General features: G+C 37.0%; 1 protein-coding gene across 1 annotated transcript in view; it reads right to left on the bottom strand.

The window, feature by feature from the left end:
* CBS (cystathionine beta-synthase) overlaps positions 1–24939 on the bottom strand; it is a 55898-nt gene that overhangs the window by 16274 nt on the left and 14685 nt on the right. The window contains exons 4-14 of the mRNA XM_044669232.1: positions 21758–21892; positions 20053–20132; positions 18633–18767; positions 17587–17656; positions 16669–16760; positions 15198–15323; positions 13934–14018; positions 9132–9237; positions 8086–8163; positions 7613–7747; positions 5554–5662 (exon numbers count right to left, since the gene is read on the bottom strand). Coding sequence (XP_044525167.1) covers positions 5554–5662; positions 7613–7747; positions 8086–8163; positions 9132–9237; positions 13934–14018; positions 15198–15323; positions 16669–16760; positions 17587–17656; positions 18633–18767; positions 20053–20132; positions 21758–21892 — 1151 coding nt within the window. The remainder of the gene's footprint in view (positions 1–5553; positions 5663–7612; positions 7748–8085; positions 8164–9131; positions 9238–13933; positions 14019–15197; positions 15324–16668; positions 16761–17586; positions 17657–18632; positions 18768–20052; positions 20133–21757; positions 21893–24939) is intronic.

Raw genomic sequence — 24939 nt, 5'->3', positions numbered from 1 at the left:
TCATTAGTTTATAAGTCTCCTGGTGAGGAAATTCCCTCTACCAATGTAGGTCAGCAGCTTTCTGCAGCTTAGGGACACAGCATGTGGCTGGATTTGAGCCCAGCTCTTACTGACTCTTTATCCACAGTTCCAAGTTAAGATGTGATCCCACCCGTATTCTCCTCCAGGAAGATCAGGAATAAAGACAGAGTAGTGAATGTAAAGTGCCTAGCTAACAGCATCGATACACTGGTGAGAACACAGGCAGTCTTTATCAGGACAGCTCCAAGGAACAGGGTCATTGGAGATCAGTCTGTGGTTAGACAGAAATGTCTCGATGCCTTTCTGTGGGAGCAATTGGTGGCTACAGCCCTGGGTTCGTATATGAAAGCTCTCCATCCCAGAAAGAGTTGGGAGCAGAAATCTAGAGAGCTGAGGTAAGCTATATTCCTGGGAGAAGACAAAAGTTGGGGGAATGAGAATTGGGACAAGAAGAGGAAGATGAAAAAAGAAATGAAGGACTTCTGAGGAATTTGCCTCCATCAGTGTCAGGAACAGAACTATGGAAGAACCCCACTGACTGGATAGAGCAAAGACAATAGCACTGTCTGTTTACTGAGAATGGAGAAGGTCAATATGGACATTTTCCTTTTTCCCTCTCTCCCACTTCCTGCCCAAAGTGAGTTCTAGTATTTATTTATGCTTCTTTAAAGTGCTATATAAGATCTTGATCAATGATACATGTAAAACCCAGTTGAATTGCTTGTTGGCTACGGGAGGAGGGAGGGAAAGCATACAAATCATGTAATCATGGAAAAACATCCTAAATTAATTAAATAAATAAAAGTTTAAAAAATAAATGAAGTGCTATATACCTGATCTTGACAAACTGGTATAAGATAAAATTCCAGGGGGCCCAGTGGATTTAGAGCCAGGCCTGGAAACTAGAGAATAGAGGTCCTAGGTTCAAATCTGGTCCCAGATTCTTCCTAACTGTGACCCTGGGCAAGTCACTTAATCCTTCATAGCCTAGCCCTTATGGTTCTCCTACCTAGGAACAAATACACATTAATGATTCTAAGATGGAAGGTAAGAGTTAAAAAAAAAAAACAACCAAAAACCATGTTATCTCAAAGCATCAGTGTGTATTTTATATGCTTAAAGAACAGGTAGGAGGAAGCTCAAAATGAACCAGAGAATCTATTGATATAAGTTAAAGTCAAGCTTCAGATCATTCATGGTAGAGGTAGTGCAGATTCTGCAGAAGGTCTTGGGGACTGGGGAAGTGTTCTCTCTTTAGAGCACACATGCTTTCTCCAGAACACTCTCTCCCTCTCACTTTCTCCTTCCCTCTCCCTCTTTCTCTCTCTCTTTCTCTCTCTCTCTCCCCCTCTCCCTCTTTTTCCCTCTATCTCTTCCCTTTCTCTCCCTCTTTTTCCTTCTCCCTCTCTATCTCCTTCTCCCTCTCTCTCCCTTTCTCCTTCTCCCTCTCTTCCTTTCCCTTTCTCTCTCACATGCCCACACTCTCTGGCACACATACATTCTACAATACACATACTGTCTGGAATGTACACACTTTCTGTTGAATATGTATCTCTTTCTGTCTGTCTGTCAGCAGGTGCCCCCCCTCTCCCACTCAAGAATAGCTTTAGGGGAAGAGAAGCCTTGGGAAATGGGAGGGAGAGAGAGAGAGAACATACTTTCTTCCAGGAATTGTAGCCAATTGCTTTAGGTATCTAAGGCAAATAATCTCTCCAATAAGAGGTGAAGGGGCCCCATTTAACTTTTATCCTAATTCCAAGACCCTTTGGTTAAGACTAAAATGAGAATCTTGGAATCAGAGGCAATCAAGAGAGAGTAATCACTTGAACCCCTAACTATCATTACATTTGCAAAAGACAAAGGAGATTTACTACACATGGAATAATATTTGTCTTTTCAAATTTAATTTGCTGTTTGAAAGCAAATAAATACAATGATCATATTGATGTACTACATTCTGGAAAGCAATTTATAATTATGCCCAGAAAGTCTCTAAAGTGTGCATATTCTTTGACCAAGTAACACCTCCAATGCATTATATCCCCAAAGAGAGTAACCCAAAGAGAGCAGAGAAAGATGAAAAGGGTTCATATGCATAAAAATATTTATAGTTGCTCTTTTTTTGGTGGTAAAATACTGAACTAAAGAGATATCCATTAATTAGGTATGGCTGAAAAAACTATGGTATATTGATGTCATACAATTATTGTTCCATAAGAAATAATAAAAAGGAATAGGTTTTGAGAAACCTGGTAAGAGTTACATGATTTGATGGGAAATGAAGTGAGTAGTGCTAAAAGAATAATTACCATAATACCTACAACTGTGTAAAAAGAAACAACTTTAAATCACTTAAGAATTCTGATCAATACAGATGCAGCAAGCTTTGCAGCTCTTGGAAGAGAAATAATAAATTCAAGATGCAAAATGAGTCAAATACAGACAATGTAAGAATTTGTTTGGCATGATGACGGATATCAGTTAATATTAGTTTTCTCTTTTCTTTTAAATGCAAGGGAGAAATGATAAAAAAAAATGCTTCACTGAAAAATGAAATGAAAAATAATATATAAAAAAGAAAGTGAATAAAATATTAAAAATAAGTCTATGTTTGCATATGATGGTTTTTCCATTCCCCAAGTGATCAAAGGATATGAGTAGGCAATTTTGAAAGGAAGAAATCCAAGCTATCAATACCCACATGAAAAAATGCTATTCGGGGGGCAGTGGATAGCTCAGTGGATTGAGAGCCAGGCCTAGAGATGGGAGGTCGTAGGTTCAAATCTGGCCTCCACTTCCTAGCTGTGTGACCCTCAGCAAGTCACTTAGACCTAGCCCTTACCACTCTTCTGCCTTGGAGCCAATAAACAGTATTAACTCCAAGATGGAAGGTAAGGATTTAAAAAAATATTAAAAAAAAAAAAAAAGAAAGAAAAGAAAAATGCTATTCACTTCCAGAGAAAGAACTACTGGAATATAAATGCAGATTAAAATATATGATTTTTTCATTTGTTTATTTGGATATATGATTTGGGGTTTGGGTTTTACAAGATTATTCACTTACAAAAATGAATACATAAAAATATGTTTTGTGTGATAATACATGTATAACCCAGATTGAATTGTTTGTCAACTCTGGGAATGAGGAATGGAAGAAAGGAGGGAGACAACATGAATCAAATGACTTTGGAAAACTTATGTGGAATTTTGTTATTAAAATAAAGATCAAATATTAAAAAAAAAAAAAGAAAGAAAACTGCCTAGATTTGGTGAGGTAAACTAAGTCTATTGTAAAAGAATGAGAAATTACCTACATTCATTGTGTATATGAAAAGCTTACCTAATCCCTTAGCCTATGTCATTTTCTCTATAAAATACTAACTGTGATCAATAAACATCACCTTTGATTGCCAACAGCTTCAGTGGCCCTCCTGATGTGTGTCACCCTTCTCACCATGTCTAATTCTCCTCACCCCTTTGGGACTCCCAAATGTTTGCCAATATCCCCTGACAGCACCAATTAAGGAAATGTTATGCGAATCTTAGCAATATAAACCACAAATATTTAGGTGCTAATTTCATTTTTACTTCTTTATAAAGTTAGTAAATGAGGGAGAAGAGAAAAACTATTATAACATGACATGATGGAGGCAAACACTTCACAGTCATGAATGTGAATAGGATGAAATCACTCGTAAAATAAAGAAGAGTAGAAAAAATGGAGAAGGGTGGCAGAATAGATCACAAAATAAATCCCAATTATTTTTGTTTATAAGAAATGCTGGAGTGATGCTAGAATTTATTATGTTTCAGCCAATTTTAAACAACTGGAGTTTTCATATTCATCTTAGACAAAACAAAACTAAAAGAAGATTTAGATAAAGAGATAAAATATAAATTAAAAATAAAGATATTACATTAAGTTAAAAATACATCCTAAGTAATAAAAAAAAAAATAACAGTTTTTATGCACACATTTCCACACATTGAATGAAGGACAATATCTAAATACTTAAAGGAAAAACTAACAACTACGAAGGCTAAGTAAACAATAAGATAAAAATTATAGGAGGCTTAAGTGTGCTTCTCAGACTTGGATAAATTTAACCAAAAAAATAAGAAAGAAGTTAAGGATCTTAGTAGAATGATGGAGAATTTAGGTGTGATAGTCTTATGGCTGTTACTGAAGAGCAATCTTAAGGAATGTACCTATTTTTAGCATTACACGGTCCCTATATTAAAACCAACCACATAGTAGAGAACATTAAAAAGCATGTATTAGAGATCATAAAATAAATCCTAAAAGAATTAGTAAACACATTTAAAGAAAAACTATGTTAAAAATGTAAAATGCTATCTATACAAATCTAAGGAAAATATCTATGCTTTTATTCTGAAATGTCTAGGTAAGCACAAATTCCTCTCTTTAGGCAAAGTGAATACCAGGACTAAGAATATGACCTGTATTTGTCATGGGATAGGAGAATGTGGTTAGGTTCAGGGTGGGAGGTAGTGGTGAGAAAGTGTTTCCTCATTTGTTTATCAGATTATAGCCAGGTCTGGGGGGAAAAAAAGTATTGCTACACCGGAAAGTGTTTTGCTCTAATATATTCAAGGCCTATACAGAGTTTTCTCTTCAAATCTCCCACTACTTCCCAATTAAATTAGAAACTAAATAAGGGGGCTGAACATGTAAGGAAGTACAATAACAACTCTTTTCTTGCCAGGACATTAGCCGTATCCTGCATAAATTCAAAGCTGGCTAAGAAAATGCTTTATGACTTGGTAATGATTCCACAAATATATCAACCAGCTTTCACCAAAGAATTTAAAAGGCAGTTCAAACCTCACAAAGTAGTACTCTTCTGATCTGTTTTCTCTGTCCTGTCATGAGGGCAGGGACTATTTTATGTACCTCACTATTCTCCACAATACACAGCACAGTATCTTGCACTAAAAGGGCATGGGAATTTAATGGGATCTTTAAGAAGTGGCTCTGAAGAGAAGGCAAATTGAATTCTTGTAACTGTCCTGCTCCAATCTCCTGCTCTGGAAATCACTAGTCTTTAAAGGCTGAGCTCAAGTGTCTTGTCAGGGTAGGCAAGAATGACCATTCCTTATGCACATCTTGAAGGAAACTTATCTCACTTCCATCGTATGTCCTTACCATAGAACTGTGCTTGGCACATAGTAGGGGATTAATAAATTCTCATTCTCTAGCTTTCCTCATATATCACCATTTTAGTATGGTTATTTGAACATGTCTTTATTGCTTGCTCTCTAATAGAGCATTAACTCCATAAGGACAGGTACTCTGACTTCATGGGCACTTCATAAATGTTTGCTGAAGTTAATTTCCAGAATGTAGATAATATCCCTCTCACCATGAAAAGCCACTAGTGAACAGGTTTCCCTCTAGAAGGTGTTCCCAATCTTTCAGAGTATGCTCTGATAGAAAAAAGGCCCATATAACTTCAAGTTCAGGATTATGTATCTGGATGTATGCATTAGGTGAGTAAATGACATTTTTACCTTACGAAATTGCTTATAGATGACGTTCCTGACTTGATCTGAAGGCTGAACCTTTCCAGCAAGCAAGGATGAAAGCATATTACCAAGGGTGACCATTCCCAATATCACACTGTAGGATATAGAGAACATAGAGATATATATTTATCTAAAATGAAAGAATCTGAGTCTTCTTTTCCAAGCTGGCCAACATCAACAGAATGCTCAAGAGGTTACCATAGAAGTTTTGGCTTTTTGGGCCTTTGTGGTTCTTACTTTATTAAAAAAAAGAAAGAATATAAAAGGAAAAAAGAATATCTTAATTTTTTTATTGACCTTTTTTGATCTTGAAGCTTTCATTAGACAAGTCATTCTCCAATTGGCAAATGGTTAAAAGATTTGAATAAGCAGTTTTCAGATGAAGACATCAATCAAAGCTATCAATAATCATATGAAAAAAATGCTTCTTTTTTTTTAAATAAACCCTTACCTTCCATCTTGGAGCCAATACTGTGTATTAGCTCCAAGGCAGAAGAATGGTAAGGGTAGGCAATGGGGGTCAAGTGACTTGCCCAGGGTCACACAGATAGGAAGTGTCTGAGGTCAGATTTGAAGCTAGGACCTCCCGTCTCTAGGCCTGGCTCTCAATGAAAAAATGTTCTAAACCACTCTTGATTAGAGAAATGCAAACTAATCAATATGACAGTAAAGGAAAGTAATAAATGATGGAGAGAATGTGGTAAAATTGGGACATGGATACATTGTTGGTAGGGTTGTGAACTAATCCAACCATTCTGGATTTGGAACTATGCCCAAAGGGCTATAAAACTGTATATACCTTTGATCCTATAATACCACTACTCATCTATATACCAAAGAGATCATAAAAAAGGGGAAAGGACTTACTTGTACAAAAATATTCAGAGCAACCTTTTTTGTGGGGGGAAAGAAATGGAAATTGAAGGAATGTCTATTAACTGGAGATTGGTTAAATAAATTGTGGTATATGTTGGTGATAGAATACTATTCTATGATGAGCAGGATTTCAGAAAAAAACTAGAAAGATCTTCATGAATTGATACAGGTGAAATAAGCAAAACCAAGAGAAGACTGTAGACAATAATGGCAATACTGTACAACAATCAACTATGAAAGACTTAGCTACTTTCAGAAATACAATGATCCAGGACAATTCTGAAGGACTTATGACAAAGAATGTTATCCACCTCCAGAGAAAGAACTGTTGGGTTTTCACATTAGTGAAAATTTAGTTTATTTATTTATGGGGTTTTTTTTGGGGGGGGGGGGGGGGCAAATTGGTTGGTTTTATGAATATTTTCTTAAAATAATGACCAATATGAAAGGTTTTTTTTGCATGATAATACATATATAATCCATATCAAATTTCTTACTATCTCTGAGAGAAGAGGAAGGGGACAATTTAGATCTTATAATTTTGGAAAACCTATGTTGAAAATTGGTATTACATATAAAATAAAATGTCTTAAAAAAAACCTTTTCACTTGACAAACAACAGAAAAGACCTAAAGCTATGTCATCACTCACTCTTCAGAATGGGGCCATGTCTACTAGGCTCTGATATGAAAGGTAATGCAAGATTTGTTATTTATTTGAACTGCTACTCCTAGGTTCCAAGTGAACAAGGATATTTTCGTTTATTTTTGTAGCTCTCCCAGCACAGTGGTTTGCCTACAACAGGCATTTAATGGACAGCTGCTAAATTAATGAATGAACTGCCCACATGTTTCTCAGTTTTCATATAATGCCAAGTGAACAGAAGGAAACTCCTAGTATCCTCTGTGATGAATTTATGGGCAAACATAGTAGAGCCTGGTAACTGCATCAATGGAGCAAATACCTACAAAATGAAATGACAAATCCACTAGAGTATCAGTGGACTGGATGATATGGAAAGGCCTATTTCTTCTTAGTTACCAATACTATCTCAGTTAATCTACAGAAGTGAAAATGAAATATAGACCATTTTGTACTCTGCAAAATTGTATAAAAGGAAGACTTACATATTTTACTTTTGGAGGGAAGAAGAAAAGTATAGACTTACCCAGATTCATCAACAACTGGTACCTGGTCGAAACCCTTCTCTCGGAGGATTTCAATAGTTCGTTCACAAGTGACAGTTGGTAAGACAGTCAAAGGTGCAGACAGGCTTAATTCTTGAATCTTGAGGTGCCACCACCTGGGGGGGGGGGAGGGGTGGAAAAAAGGGAAAGTAGTGTGTGCTTCTGTGGACCGAAAAGAAAGGGAAACTTATAGCCAAGATGCCAGAAAAGTTTTCACTAAAAAGCATTACATAAATGAGAAAATACTCATTAATTATTCTACTTGGCTGCTTATCACATTGTCTTGTTACAACATTATATCTCATTCTTTAAACATTTCTGGCTCCTGGAGATGAATTCTTTACTCAATTGTCTCTGTGTTCTCTTTTACCATACCAGTCAGATCAGGTAGAATATTCAGTGTATTGAGTTGCCAAGATACTTACATTTGGCATTCTGTAAAAAATTTTCTTACCATGGTTTAGTAATCATGATATCTTCTTCCTTCACAAATCCCTTCTGAAGCATCCATTTGTCACTCAGAAATTTAGACCTGTAAATCATCAGAGAACCAAAGTTTGCAAATCCTGGAGGGTTTAAGGACCTCCACAATCATCATTTCCTATGTGCTACACCTCAGTGGAATACTCAAAGTCTAAAATCCTGCAAATATAGTCTGAAGGGAGAATGAATGGATAAGATATAGGTTCTGGGGTTAGAATGTTCTACAGTGGACTCTTACAATTCAGAGTTAGTAGACTAAGGGTTGTGAAATGCAAGACTATTACCCGAGGTATTCAGAGAAAAGTCCTCTTCCTAGATGTTCTATCTCTCTCTCCTCCTGTGCTAGGACACATACCTGCTACAACTGGGAAAACCAAAGAGAACCTCAGGATGGATATCTGCTGGCCATAAGCTGGTCTTAAAAACTACCAACAATGTAGCAGTGGGTCCTGGCAGATGCTATTAGTGCTCCTGAAGAATTCCCAAAGACCTGCTAGTGGTACTGACTACAGTGGTTCCTGATACACTAATTCAAACACTCTCTTAATTTCTGAGTAAGATTTCAAGTCTTGATTTGTATCCTGACCTCTGTGTGGCTCAGGTCCTTGATGCCCATCTTTCATATTATCTCCTACTATGCTTGACACTGCCAGAAACAGCTACTGGTCAGAATATATACAACTTACACATGGAATTTTCCTGGGATGTAAAAGGGAAAAAAAATTACTGCTACCACCAGTGAATGTCTATTCTGAGCATGTCAAAACCTTGGATACTAAAATGGCACAATAAAGGGCATCTACTTTCCCTATGACGTCTCTCTATAAGGCTATGGGTAGACTCTAGGTACCAGAATGATAATATCACATAGAAGGGCAGATAACTTCATTAGTTATATGGTGCTAACTCTAGAACTGGTAATGGAATGCAGAATCAATATAGGGGGAAAAAAAAGGATATTAAAGAGGTTGAGGGAAGGAGGAAGAGAAAAAAGGTTGGGTAAGAGAATTTTCTTACATGTAGTTTCTCACAGAATCAGGCAAAATGACCACACAGCGCTGACCCTCCTTCAGCTCCTTGGCAGCCTTTATTGCCACAGACATTGTACTACCAGAACTGCCACCTGCCACAAAAAAACCATTAATTATTAAATTAAATTAAAAATTAAATATGAGCTTACATTCACAATTATGATTTACTAGCCCAGAGTGCAATCTACTAGTTGCATTAAATGTTAAAATCTCAAACTTTGGAGTTTCAATATAAGTCCTATATTTTTTCTTTTTAAAAAAATGAGTTTTTTAGGCAATTTTCAGGTAAAGAAATAAAAAATATCAATAAGCACATAAGAAAGTATTCTAAATCTCTAATAATTAGAGAAATGCAAATCAAAACAACTCTGAGGTATCACCTCACACCTAGCAGATTGGCTAAAATGAAAGAAGGGGAGAATAATGAATGCTGCAGGGGATGTGGCAAAATTGGGACATTAATGCATTGCTGGTGGAGTTGTAAACTGATCCAACCACTCTGGCTGGCAATTTGGAACTATGCTCAAAGGGTTATAAAAAAAAAAAAAATGCCTGCCCTTTGATCCAGCCATACCATTGTTGGGTTTGTACCCCAAAGAGATCATAGATAAAAAGACTTGTATGAAAATATTTATAGCTGCGCTTTTTGTGGTGGCAAAGAACTGGAAAAGGAGAGAATGCCCTTCAATTGGGGAAGGGCTAAACAAATTGTGGTATATGCTGGTGATGGAATACTATTGAACTCAAAGGAATAATAAACTGGAGGAGTTCCAGGTGAACTGGAAAGACCTCCAGGAACTGATGCAGAGTGAGAGGAGCAGAGCCAGAAGAGTATTGTACACAGAGACTGATATTCTATGGTAAAATCGAATGCAATGGACTTCTGTACCAGCAGCAATGCAATGACCCAGGACAATTCTGAGGGATTTATGGTAAAGAACGCTACCCACATTCAGAGGAAGGACTGCAGGAGAGGAAACATATAAGAAAAACAACTGCTTGAACACATGGGTTGGGGTGGACATGATTGGGGATGTAGACTCGAAACTACCACACCAATGCAACTATCAACAATTTGGAAATAGGTCTTGATCAATGACACATGATAAAACCAGTGGAAATGGGTGTCGGCATGGGGGAGGTGCGGGGGGGTGAAGGGGAAAGTAGGAGCATGAATCATGTAACCATGTTAAAAACGAATATTAATAAATGTTTAAAAAAATAAAAAACAAAAACATTAAAAATAAAATAAAAGTTAAAAAAATGAGTTTTTATCAATGTCTTCTGCTCTTACATCATCAAAATCACCTCAAATATCCCTCTCCCTCCTGCAAAACCATCCTCCATGAGAAAAATCAGCACAACTGACCAATACACTGAAAAAAAATCTGAAAGTGAAATGTGAAACACTTGTGGATCTCCCACCTCCAGGATGGGCTGGGCTGAATGTTTCTTCTCATATTTTTTTCATTTTAATCCTGTTTGATCTTTATAATTTTCTTACATTTATTTTTTATTTTCTGATGTGTACTTGTTCTTTCCATTTACATTGCTGTAGCTACTATGTATATTGTTTTCTTGGCTTTGCTTATTCATGTAGATGCTTTCAAGTTTCTATGTATTCATCACACATATACAGTAATATTCCATCACATTCATGTGCCACAATTTGCTTAGCCATTTCCCAGTTGATAGGCATATACTTTGTTTCTAATTCTTAGCTGTTACAAAAAATGCTGCTATAAATATTTTCATGTATATGGGACTTTCTTCTTATTCATGACTTCGTGGTATACCCAAGAATACAGCTTCTATTTCAAAAGATATGAATATTTTAGTCACTTTATTTGCATAATTCCAAATGAATGTGCCATTTCACAGCTCCACCAACAATGTATTAGTGTGCCACAATTCCTCCACTATTGACTTGCCATTTTGTCACCGACTCGCTCCATTTGCAGGTTATAAGATGAAACCTGAGTTTTGAATTATATTGATTTTACTATTAGTGATTTGGAACATTCTTTCATATGGTTATGAATATATTATGGATCTTCTTTTTAGAACTGTTTGTTCCTATAGCTTACTATTTACATATTAGGTAAGTTATGAGTCTCATATATTTATTAAATTTTTATATATTTTGAGTACCAAATCCTTATCAGAAAAATTCAATACAAAGATTTTTTCCCCCATTTGACTTCTTTTTTTTTTTTATTCTAAGTGCATTAATTTTTTTCTGTACAGAAGTTTTTTGGTTTCAGATAATCAAAGTTAGATATTTTGTCTTTAGTAATTCTGTCTCTTGGTTGGTTAAGAATACATCTCCTGGCAGAACCAGGAGAACATTATACATAGAGACAAATACACTGTCACAGTTGAATGCAATGGACTTCTCTGCTAGGAGCAATGCAATGGTACAATTCGAAGGTACCTATGAGAAAGAACGCTATCTACATCTAGAGAAAGAACTGTGGGAGCAGAAACACAGAAGAAAAACAACTGCTTGATCACATGGGTCAATGGGGATATGATTGGGGATGTAGACTCTAAACGATCACCCTAGTGCAGTGATGGGCAAACTACGGCCCGCGAGCCAGATGCAGCGCCCTGAAATGTTCTATCTGGCCACTCGACATTATTCCTAATCTGACAAATACAATGAGTAGGATACAATACAATGTTTGAAAGAGTTGCCTTAGAAACAGACTGACAGATGAGCATTTCCTTTCCTTTGGCCCCCTCTTCAAAAAGTTTGCCCATCACTGCCCTGGTGCAAATATTAATAATATGGAAATAGGTCTTGATCAATGACACATGTAAACCCCAGTGGAATTCAGAGGAAGAACTGTGGGAGAAGGAATAAGAAGAAAAACAACTGCTTGAACACATGGGCTGATGGGGATATTATTGGGGATGTAGACACTAAATGATGACTTTAGTCCAACTATCAATAATATGGAATTAGGTCTTGATCAATAATACATGTAAGGGGCAGCTGGGTAGCTCAGTGGAGTGAGAGTCAGGCCTAGAGACAGGAGGTCCTAGGTTCAAACCCAGCCTCAGCCACTTGACCCCCATTGCCCACCCTTACCAATCTTCCACCTATGAGACAATACACCGAAGTACAAGGGTTTAAAAAAAAAAATACATGTAAAACCCAGTAGAATTGTGCATCGGCTAAGGGGGGTTAGGGAGGTTTGGGGGAGAGGGAAAGAACACGGAATATGTAACTATGGGAAAATATTGAAAATAAAAACTTTAAAAAAAATTTTTTTAAATAAAAAAATTAATAAATAAACTAAAAATAAATAAGTAAATAAATGGAGCCCAGTGGAATTGTGCATTGTCTACAGGAGGGGGTTAGGAGGAAGGGAGGGAAAGAACATGAATCATGGAATCATGGAAAAATATTCTAAACCAATCAATTAAATAATAAAAAAAAAAGAATACATCTCCTGACAGGTGTGTGTGTGTGGGAATTTGGATTATAAAAGTTTAGAAAGCAATTGTTTAAGAATGTTTCTACATGTAAATGAAAAAGAAAGGAGCTGATTAAGAAATAAAAAAGAATGCATCTCCTGAATAGGGTTGGAACCAAATGGCTGTGTAAAGGCCACAACCTAGAAGAACTTTTCCAACATTCCTCTCTAAACAATCTTAAAATAATATTTTAAATTAATCCTAGAGTAGAAGAGCCAACAAAAGTCAGGATGAGACATTTTTTCCAACCTAAAACAGCTTAGGCGTTTGGCAGGAGAAGACATCTAGGTAAGGGCCAACCTGAAGTGGCTGTGCATGTCCCACTGCTATATCCTGTCTTGTCTTGTCCTGCTCCCTTTGTTCCTCAGTCCTCTGGCCCACTGGTCCTAAGGGACTGTCTGCTCTAGCACTGGCCATTGAGAGCTTTGCAGCACTGGTGCTATGGAGTTGTAGCCCCTAAGAGGCTTTTGCCTGTCATTTGCTATCAATTGCTGCCTGAGCGAACTTCCAAAGCCTAGAGCCACAGTCCCTGCAGCACTGGGAAGGGTAGGACTGGGATGTGAGGTTGAGTTTTGTGTATCCTGCCTTGGATCTGCTAGTGCAACCTCACTACTGGCAGAGTGGAAAGTAGGGAGGGCTGCTGGGTGAGCTCAGGGTTGGTGAATGTCAGTTCGAACACACTAAATGACTGGTCCATAGTCCAGCATCGAGTGTCAGAGGTGAGAAATAAACTCATGTCTTCTATTTTAGAGTGAAAAAGGAGTTCTTAACTTTAGAGATCTAATCTAAGACTCCCAATTTGGAGATGAAGGAAATGAAGTTAAATGACTTGTCCAATGTTCTAGGTTTAAACAGTATGAAGACTTGACCCAGTTCATCTGCTTTCTAGTCAGAGCACCCTCATACCTTTAATGTCATCCAATTTGTGAAGCAAACTCAAACAGCAATATTTGAATTTAGGACTAAAGTTGAGAAAATGATATGTGACCTAAGTGGTAATTTTTTGTGGGCCATAAGAAGGACATTATTTCCTTGGACATCACACTATCTTTGCTATATAAAATCAGATGTAGCTATACATACTTTATAAGAACACAAAATTAAAGAATTTTTTCCCATAAGATTGCCTGTTTCAAAACACATTGTAGAAATTACAACAACTCTGATAACGAATTTTGAAAATGTTTGCCTATAAAAAAAAAAAAATCAGATCAGTATTTCTTGCCCAGAATCCCATTTTTAAAAATCCTTCTGTAAATAGCACATCACTTATAGTAGGGCTCAGTAATCTGTTCACTGACTTACCACATAGTAATCCTTCTTGGGCAATTAACATTCGAGCAAAAGCAAAAGCATCCTCATCATTGCTCTTATACCACTTATCCACCACCTAGCAAAAAAAAAAAAAAAAAAAGTCCTATATTTCAGTTTTGTGGATACGCTATGGGGTGAAGGCAGGGACAATAATAGCATTATGTCCCATTTATGTAGCCCTTTATGGTTTCATAGAATATTTTACATGCCTTGCCTCTCTTAGATTCTATCTCACAAACAGAGGTAGCAAAATGGCTTTAAACCGGAGAACTGCAGTTAGATAGTTGGACATTTTTAACTTTCTCTGGACCAGATTCTCCCCTGTTCTCTGGTTCAAATTTGAAAACACTGCTAGTCCCTTCATCACAAGGAGACTATCAGGTATAACTCTAGCATCCAAAGTTCAAAACATTTCCCACAATACCACTGAAATCATTACCTATATAGTACTTAGACCAGGTTATATGCTATAACTCACTCCAAAGGCTCATTCACCTTCCTAAATAATGTCAATCTGTGAACCCCTACTTTTTCTAGCAATGGAACCTACCTGTACCAGTTTCGTTCTTGTCTCTAGCCAAAACTTAGTTCCTGTCCTTTGCAAAGGTCTAGGTTTTAAACAATTTAAAATTTTAAAATTTTAAATTTTAAATTAAAATTAAGAAAAATTCAGGGAAACAGTTCTAGAGTGAACTCATCTAAGCCTAGGAGATTATGGAAGAGTAAGCATTCTCAATGACCCTCCAAACCCCAAACCTTGCCACTTCTAGAATCCACCACACATTCACAGCCCTTATGAATATTAGTGGAGAGGGCACAAAAAGGTACAGAAAGTATGGAAATGACAAGATTATGAGTGCATGAGTGCCTTACACTGACTTCTTACACTTCTGTTGTTTCCATATTGATTTGCATACACTTTGGGCTTCTTATTCTTTCAGAATGGCTCTTGCTAAAGCCTTCAAGAGACTTCTCAGGGCAGGTAGGTAGCTTAATGGATCGAAAGCCAAGCTTAGAGACAGGAGGTCTTGGATTCAAATCTGGCCTCAGACACTTTCTAGCTTTAGGATCCTGAGCAAGTCACTTAACTTCAGTTGCCTAGGTCCTACCTTATTCTGCCTTGTAATCAACACATAGTATTTCTTCTAAGACAGAAGATAAGGGATTAAAAAAAAAAAAAAAGACTCCTAAGACTGCCTGACTTCTTCAAATGCATTTTACCACCAAATCTCACCAACCCTCCAATTTAGCTTACCTTCCTATCTAGTACTGTGGGGATGAAATCGTACCCAATACCCTCCACTTCATATGCTGTTATGTCAGTCTGGTTCAGTTCTTCTGGTTCAGCAAGGATAGATCCTTCTGGATCAACACCAATGATCTATAGAGATTTAAAAAAAAGTTTCAAGATTAAGTCTTTCTACATTCACAATCAAATATAGTCATTAGTATCACTATCAAAAGCATTAACGAGAGCCTCCTTGAGCATGTCAGTTGAATTAACAGGAATGAGATTTGCCTTTGAGTAGTTTATGGTCAATACTCACATAGAATGTATTGAGGAATTACATTAAGTGTGGCAAGGTTCTATTTTAGTATTCTCCAAAAATAGACAAATCCCCCCAAAAGCCCTCTATCCAAGCAGCATATCTAGAATGTATCATAGTGGGTTGGATCTGATCTTCAACTGCGTTAGCATTTAATCTATGAACCTTAAATATTTCTAGTAAATTTTCTTGCAAGATATTTTGAAATATGATTAGACAATGTCTCTTCATATTTTTCAGGAAGCCTGATTCCTCTTATGTTAACTAAAACAGTTTTTTAAATGTGTTTTGTTGTATTCTCCACTGCCTCTGACATTCCATTCTGAAACAAATTTCTCAGTGAATCAATTTTTATTTTTCCATAGATATTTCAAAGTGGTTGTATTACCTTACCTTATTCCTTCTTTGCTAATTTAAATTTTAAAATATATTTAGAGTTTAGTAGCTACATAGTATTTTTTGTTAGTCTCAGCTTTGTGTCAGCCTTATTATTATTTTGTATTTAAAGGGGATATTCAAGATCAGATCTCTCTTGTGATTTCTCATTCTACCATTTTCCTGAAAATATCTCCATTCATCAGAGACATAACTAGTTCTCTGATATTCAGGGAAAGTACCACAAACTTGGGGGCAAGAGATATGAAAGGCATCCTCTAATCAACTCTTTTTTCTTTTACCAAATACATGTAATAAATGTCCACATAAGTTTTCTGAAGTTATATGATCCAAATTGTCTCTCTCCCTTCTTCCCTGCCCCTTCAACTTCTTAAGAAAAATTCAATTCAGTTGAGTGAGCAGATAGGCAGGAGAAGATCTCATTAGGACACAAGTTTCCTAAGTAGAGACATGGAGGGATGAGGGAGAAGAGACAGGGACCATTCTTGCTAATAAGGTGCTACGCTTAGTTTTTTCAGTTTGCTGAAGGAGTATACGTGTCATTGTCTTCTAAATTTTAATGTGTTAGGAAAAAGCTCTATTGATCTACTCTTAGTTAAAGTTTTATCTCTATATCCTTCGATCAGGAAAATAAAGTACAGAACTCTTGGGAAGTGAATGACTACTAGAATCATACTGCCAGACATATACAATTCAGAGTTATGTAACAGAAAGGAATTTCTCTAGATTAATGCTATCCTTTGGGAATAGTTAATGAAATGTTTAGGTTCCCACAATACTTACTTGGCATCCTGGGCATTTCTCCTTCAACTTCCTGGCAATACCTGTAATTGTGCCCCCGGTGCCAGCAGAAGTTACAAACATATCCAATTTCCCTGTTGTAGAAGAAATCAGAATAGCATAGCAACAACATCTTTAGGCCATATCTCTATTTGAATTTTATTTAATTGAGGCTTTACTCACCCAAAAAGCTTACCAAATCCAAATTGAAGCAGATAACCAAAAGAGGCAAAAAATAGTAACTTAGAAAAAAGGAGCTCTTTATTCTAATTCTACAAAAGGAAATTCTTATCAATGGCCAGAAAAAAAAAATTAGTTGGTTTTCCTTCAATTTTTAAAAACAGGATAACATTTTCTACCAAACTTACTTTTCCCTTACTTCAGTAGCTTCATGAAAACTCCTACTTGGGGAGGCAGGTCTGAGCATGGATCAAGAAAAGAAGCTTGGATCAAAACTCAGGTTTTCTGGCCAAATTGAAGCAAATCAAAACAAAGACATCTAATAATGAAGTAACTAATTTAATACTGCTAGACTCTGAGACAGAAAATAGTTTATGTGTTGCTCAATGTCAGTGCCTGCACTGGAATGGATAGGAGAACTCATTACTCTCTGGGTAAACTATAGTCTAGTAGTATTGGACATGCTCCTTCTCCCTTAGGCAAATTTTTATCAAGAAAATCAAACAAAGAAAAATACTCCTGCCATCACATACTTTGCCTTGGCTTCTATGAAAATATCCAGAGAAACATTATTAATTTAAAGAAATTGGCCTAACCTCTTATCAGTTAAGTAGAAGAAATTATTAACTATGGTTTACAAATAAGCAATCTGAAACAAGGCAAGAATAAGGATTTATTGCCCCCCAGTAACCAGCAGATCAGTAGCAAACAAGTGTAAATACCAGGGCAGGATGTACATACCATCACACTGCTGCAAGATCTCCTCTGCTGTGCTATCATAGTGACTGAGAGGATTACTTGCATTTCTGTACTGTGTGGAAACATGAATGAAAGGGGGGAAAAGAACTGTAAGGCAAGTTGAAATAAAATAGCATTCACCTACAAACTGTTCTGGTAAAATGCTCTTTGCCTAAAAGAATAGGAAAGCTTGCTTTTTTACTTCATCTAGTCCAATGCCCTCAATTTACAACAATGAATGTGATGTCTAAAGAGCTTAAGGTCACTCAGAAATTCAGGATTATAAACACCCCCAGAAAGCATTAATTCTTCTGAAATACTTAAATTTCCCAGAGATGGATGGGGGAATTCCACATTTCAAAAGTATTTAAAAGTATACAAGGCTCTCGACCATAAAACAATGAGGTAGGTAGTATAGATATTACTTTTCCCATTTTGCAGATGAAGCCCCCCCCCCCAAAAAAAATCAAGTGCTTTGCCCAACCACATAGTTAATAATGTGTCACAGCCTGGACATTTCCACTATAATATAGCTGCCAGACAACAATTCCTAAAAATCTATTTCTTTAGATATGATTTCCAAGTTAAAAACAAGTGATATGGAATGGAATGGTTTAAGGTGAAGAGCTTACATAAGAAAAATATTCCATGTCTTTTACACAAATTTCACTTCAGGCTAAAGAAATGGCAATAAAATATAAAAATGCTAACAGATGTTCATTTACCTGATTTACTGAAAGCAGAGTATAAACAAAAACTGTATCAATTCTCCCAAGCCCAACAGGACGAGAAAAAAATATGAAAACCAGACAGAAATCAATCATTGATTATTTAATATGAGTCTACTATAAGCCAAATACTATGCTTGCCAATACTGGAAGACCAACTCTTACAAAAAAAATCTAAAGGACCTAAGAGATACTCATGCCTCCCTTTATTTGCTAAGAACCCAATAGGAAAAACCTTCCTATCCTAAGGGTAAATGTGACCCCAGAAATCAAATAGACAAATCAAGGCCTACTTGTACTAGGAGTATAGCCAGATTTTACCTGGTCTAAAATGTGAGAATTGGGAATCTCATTTTTCAGTCGCCATGCCACTCCTACATGAGACTCAGGGGAATCAAACCTGGCATTTGTTGGAGTTCTCACAATTTCAGCTCCCAATGCTCTCAGGACATCCACCTAAATTAAAGAGTACATTGACATTAAAAGTAGTCTGGGGAATAGAGCCAAGATGGTGTTTTGGTAGCAGCAAAAGCTGAAACCACTCTGATAATCCTTCCAAACCAATCTTTTTAAAGTGCCTCAAAACAATGGGAGTCAAAAACCAACAGCAAGATGGAGTGAGGAGGCTCTCCTGCTGAATACAACTTGAAAGGTAGGCAGAATTAGAGTTGATTGTCATGGGATAAGGGAGAACTGGAAGCAAAACTACACACAGAGAAATACAGGCTAACCAATCCCCACCTATTGTGCCAGGTTCAGAGCCTGAGCCGAGGCCAACTTTGGGATCCCAGGACCCTGCCTATACCAACAACAGAACACCCATGTGCACCCCTTGAAGTCCCAATCCCTGGCACCAGCCCACAGTGAGGCTTGTAAGTCAATAGCTTTTTGGCCCTTTCAAGGCTACTCTGTGATGAAGCCCTTAGTAAAACAGCTTGGAGTGCTGAGTACTACAAGCCATCAACAGAGGAGATAGAATCAGCAGCTTTCAGAACTACCAGTGCACAGGCAAAAAAAAACCCAAAAAGCTAGGAAAATGAACAAATAGCAAAAGAAACACCTAACCATAGAAAAATTTTATGGAGACAAAGTGCAAGGCACAGAATCAATAGAGAATGGTGAGACTGAAACGACCACATGCAAAACTTCAAAGAAAAATGGGAATTGGTCTCAGGCACAAGAACTCGAAAAGGAATTAAAAAATCAAATAAGATAGGTGGAAGAAAAATGGGAAAAAGAAATGAAATTATGCAAAAAAGAAAATAATAGTTTAAAAAGCAAAATTGGTCAGCTGGAAAAAGAGGCAAAAAAATCCAATAAAGAAAAGAGTTTCATGAAAAATAGAATAGACTAAAAGGAAAAGGAGGATCAAAAGGTCATGGAAGAAATTCATTCTTTAAAAACTAGAACTGGGCAAACAGAATCAAATGACTTCCTGAGACATCAAGAAAAAATCAAAATCAAAAGAATGGAAAAAAATAAAAGAAAATATGAAATAACTCATTCAAAAAACTGAACTGGAAATTAGATCCAGGAAAGACAATTTAAGAATTATTAGACTACATTAAAGTCATGATCAAAAAATAAAAATAGTCTGGATAAAGAGATTATTCTAATCAAAAAATTATACTTTGGGAAGTATTTAGATGAGTACTGTTCAAAGTTAGGAAAAATGGTTTTCACAAAGATTTATTTGCTATTGCCTAAGCAATCAGTCTGAATAGATTTTGGGCAAACCTACCTTTTCCATACTCATTTTCTCTGGCATTACAATGATGCAACGATACCCTTTCACTGCTGCAGCCAGAGCCAGCCCAATTCCTATAAGATAAACATGCAAAAAAAAAGGAGTTTAAAGAGGGGGATACTAGATAGATTATGTGACCATCCTTTAAGATTGATACAACATTGACAGAAACTTATAAGCTATTGAGAAGAACATACTATCCCTCCTGTGGAGTTTAAAGTCTTTCCAAAAGGACAAGAAAAGTATGCAGTGGAAATACTTCAATGAATAGTTATTTTGGAATTTCAAAATATATCTAATTTGACCCACTAGTTCCAGGCCAATAAAAGGTTGAGATGAATTAAAAACATTAATGAATTGCCCAGAGTAGAGAAACCACTTGAGTGGAGAGCATTAAAAAACTAAGTCTAATTTGATGAGTATTTATTACAAATTTAATACTGTAGTCACCATCTAAGGTACAGAAAAAAAAAAAAAAGATGTAATCTGACCTTCAAAGATGTAGCAATCCAGGTATACATTAATTGTGATATTATTTTAAGAAGTATTCAAAAACTTAACTCTTATACTGCTAATGATTGATCTCTGCAATCTTGAGTCAAATTGAATGTTGACCTTGCCAAATCCCTAGCCCTTCCCTAAGGCTACACCCCAGAAGAGAGTCAGTTATCTCAGTCTCCTTACTTTTCCTTCAATGATCAATTAACATAGGTATCAAACATCAGTAGATGCCTTAGGCCATATCCACCCTGGATCCTGATCTTAGCTCTACCTACTGTTTTAGGTTTTGGTAGTTTGCATTTTATGATGATTACCTCATAATGTTAATGTATCAGGCCACTGGCCTCTCCCCTTCCCCCCATACTGTTGTATGTAACCCCAATAAAAGTGACAAGACATCAGTTGGCAAGAGAGCTCTCAACCATCAGAGCTCCTTACCATGAAGCTCTTGACCATCAGAGCTTACTTGCTGTCTGTCTACCTTATGCCAAAACTTTCTGTGTCTGTGTATCTTTATTCTCGCCTTATGTTCTCTTTCCATTAATCCTTAACCCGTAGCCCATTTTCACTCAGTCCTTGGTTCCCCTTTCTGAGTGTCCAACCCACTAGGAATCTTCGTGGAGTCGGTGGACGGCTTCAAAAGAGCTAAAGATTTAAATGACCAGAATTAGGAAGAAAGACCAAGACAATATGCAACCTAGTGCATGATAATGTTGTACAAACTATATAAATATGAGCAAAGGAAAAGCCAAATAAGAGAAGATCCCAGTTATGTTGGTCTTGAGAAGACATCTTGAGAATCTTGAAGAAGCCTTGTAGGAAAAAGAAGACTTGAACTGTCAATGAAGATAGGGGAAAAGAGTACACAAAGCTTTCCCACTGACTTGGGAGCTAAACTCCTACTGAAGGCAAATTTTTTTTTTTTTTTAAATCACAACATTTCATTTTTTAAAAGAAACCAAGCAAGGTAGAAAGACAACAGAACTCTGATCAAGGTCAAAGACCATCATGACCTCAAAAGGCTAGTGAAGCAGGCCTTCTCTTGGCATGGATATGGAATGTGGCATGCGCTATCAAAAATAGCTAATGTGGATATTGTTCAATTGTGTTTTTTGTTGTTGTTCAAAAGAAGGTTCTACTGGGGGTGGGGGTCAGTAGGGCTAGGAAAGAAGGAGGTTCTAGTATTAACAAAACTAACCAGTATTTCCAGAAGTTGGCTCAATGATTGTATCTCCAGGTTTCAAAATGCCTGCTCTTTCTGCATCCTCTACCATTCTCAAGCTTATCCGATCCTTCACACTGCCTCCAGCATTGAAGAATTCACACTTTGCCACTGGGAAAGTAGAGCAGGGGATAACAGATTAGGGGTTTTTAATTTGAATCAGGTCAGCCTGTCTCCTTCAGAATTTTCAGTTCTGCCAAGTTCAGCTCTGAATGTCAACCACCATAGGGTCCAAACTACTTTGGGAGATTACTGCTAAGCATCCACTCTCAAGATTTTACACTCAAGGGGGCAGCTGGGTAGCTCAGTGGATTGAGAGCCAGGCTTAGAGACGGGAGGTCTTAGGTTCAAATCTGGCCTCAAACACTTCCCAGCTGTGTGACCCTGGGCAAGTCACTTGACTCCCATTGCCTACCCTTACCACTCTTCTGCCTTGGAGCCAATACACAGTATTGACTCCAAGATGGAAGGTAAGGGTTTAACTTTAAAAAAAAAAAAAAAGATTTTACACTCAGGTTTTCTTTAATTACATCTAGTTACATTTTCTACCATTTGAAAATTATGATGATGATTGATGTGAAAATAAAGATTTAATTGTTTCGTTCTGTCCAACACAATCACACATTTACTACAGAAGAGTATTGATTTCTTTATTATATTAATAAGGATACAGTGACCCAGAGATTAAGGAAGTAAATCAACAGTGTCAAATGCTAGAGAGAACAAGAATTAAGTGTTGGAAGAGAATTTCTCTCTTCATTATGTCACTTTGTTTAACATCATCTCTGAGTGGCCTGGAAGTCAAAGACCACTGAGTAGATTCAGGTATAGATAAGCCCTCAGAGAAAGGAAGTTAAAGAACCAAGGAACCAATGATACAAGAAATTGAATCCACAGGCACTGCCTCCCTGGGCAGCCCAGGCAAATTAAGAAACTATGATTGGTTCCTGAGATGTGACATGTGAGAGCTAGTGGGTGGAGAAACCAGCTTATAAGGGGAGACCCAGGAGCCTGTGGGGGGCTTGAAGAAACCCTTGACTGAGATTAGATTCAATCCATCTTGGGAGCCAATAGATTAGTAAACTAAGTACCTCTCTATCTCTTTCCTACCTTTCCCTCTCTTTACTACTACTACTTTGATTTAATAAAGTTATAAAGCTACTAGCAGTCTCATAATTTTAATTATTATAAAAAACTATGCAAATGGCTATTATGGCCATCTTCTTTTCCTAGATACCTTATTTTTTCTGGATTTCTAACAGTACATTCTCTTGGCTCTCTTCCTACTTGTCTGGCTTCTCTAAGTCTCCTTGCTAAATCAACACCCTTATCCTTCTCTCATTTATGACTATACTTCAGGGCTCTATCTTCTTTCTTAGCCTTCTTCTTTCTCTAGATGATCCCACCACTTCCCTCTTTCAACTCTATGCAGATGACTTCTACTCAAGCCCTAATCTCTCTCCTAAAATTCAGACCTGAAATACTGGCTGCCTATTGGATATCTCCAATTGGATGGCTAACAAAATACCTCATACTTAAACTGTCCAAAATAGAATTCACTATTATACAAAATGAGGTACAGTTAAGTGCCCCAGTGGATTGAGAGCCAGGCTTAACGATGGAAGGTCCTCAATTCAAATCTGACCTCAGACACTTCCTAGTGATGTGTGATCCTGGGCAAGTCACTTGACCCCCATTGCCTAGCCTTTGCCATTCTTCAGCCTTGGAACCAATACTTGGTATCAATACTAAGATGGAAGGCAAAGGTTTTAAAAAACCAAAAACTATTCTCCAAAATGTTCCACCTATTTCTGACATCCCTAATTCTATTAAGAACATCACCATCCTTCCAATAACCCAGCTTCAAACTAAGAATCATTCTCAGCAGTTTCTCCTTCCCCCATCCATTTATTTGCTAGGTTCTATAAATTCTATTTCCACAGTATCCTTCCCATCTTTTCCCTTCTCTCACAAAAGCTACCACTCTAGCTCAGACTCTTGTCATTTCTTGCTTGAATTATTGCAATAGTCCCCTAAATTTGTCCTCCATTCCCTAGTCTCTCCCCTCTGTAATTCATCCCTCACATAGTTGCCAAATTGATATTTCCTTTAAAAAATATATTTTATTTTTCCCCAATGCAAATCAATATTTCTAAAGTACAGTCTGACCATGTCATTCCCCTGCTCAAAAAGTTCACCTCTGGGATGAAATACAAACTTGTCTGACATTTAAAGCCTTTATAACCTGACTCTATAAACCTTTCTAGGTTTATTGAACATTTCACAACATAATCACTTTTTAGAAAAACCCTTATCTTCTTACATGTATAACCCAGTGGAATCATTCGTCAGCTCCAGGAGAGGGGAGGGAAATAACATGAATCATGTAACCATGGAAAAATATTCTTAAACAATTAATCAATTAAAAACAACAACCAAAAAAAAAAACCCCTTATCTTCTGCTTAGAATTGAAAGGCAGAAGAACAATAAGGGCTAGGCAACTGGAGCTAAGTGACTTGCCCATCACCCCTCAGCTAGGAAGTGGCTGAGGCCAGATTTGAACTCGGGAAGTCCCATCTCTGTCCAATGAGCCACTCAACTGCCCCCACAATGGGATCACTTAGGCAGATAGAAGGGTTTGCCTTGGTAATGAGTAAGATTACCTCTTTATATGAGGTCAAGGAGGAGCTAGTGGTAGAAACTAACTGACTAATATGAAATAAGACAAAGCTCACAGAAAAGGCCTCATTTTTTTCCCTTTAAAACTGGAAGGCAAGATTCTCAGCTGAAAGGGTAAGGAAGCCAGGAGAGGTTTGAGGAAGGATGAAAAGAAGAACCTCTGTGGAGTGGGATAATGAATTAACAAGAGGTTTAGACTCTTTGAGAAGGCCATCTCAATAGGTACCATCACTTTCTCTTCTTTCACTCTTTTCTAATCCCTAATAATTTGACTTTTCATCATTCTACCTGAACTGCTCTCTCCAAAGTTACTGATGATCAACTGCCAAATCTAATGGCCTTTTAACTCTCTCCTTAACACTATTCTCTCTACTGTGGGAGTAGAAACACAGAAGAAAAACATGATTGATCACATGGGTTGATGGGGATATGATTGGGGATGTAGACTCTAAACGATCCCCCTAGTGCAAATATTAAT

Source organism: Gracilinanus agilis, chromosome 3, assembly GCF_016433145.1.
Source record: "Gracilinanus agilis isolate LMUSP501 chromosome 3, AgileGrace, whole genome shotgun sequence".
Taxonomy (NCBI): Eukaryota; Metazoa; Chordata; class Mammalia; order Didelphimorphia; family Didelphidae; genus Gracilinanus; species Gracilinanus agilis.
This window is presented reverse-complemented; position numbering and strand designations above follow the sequence as displayed.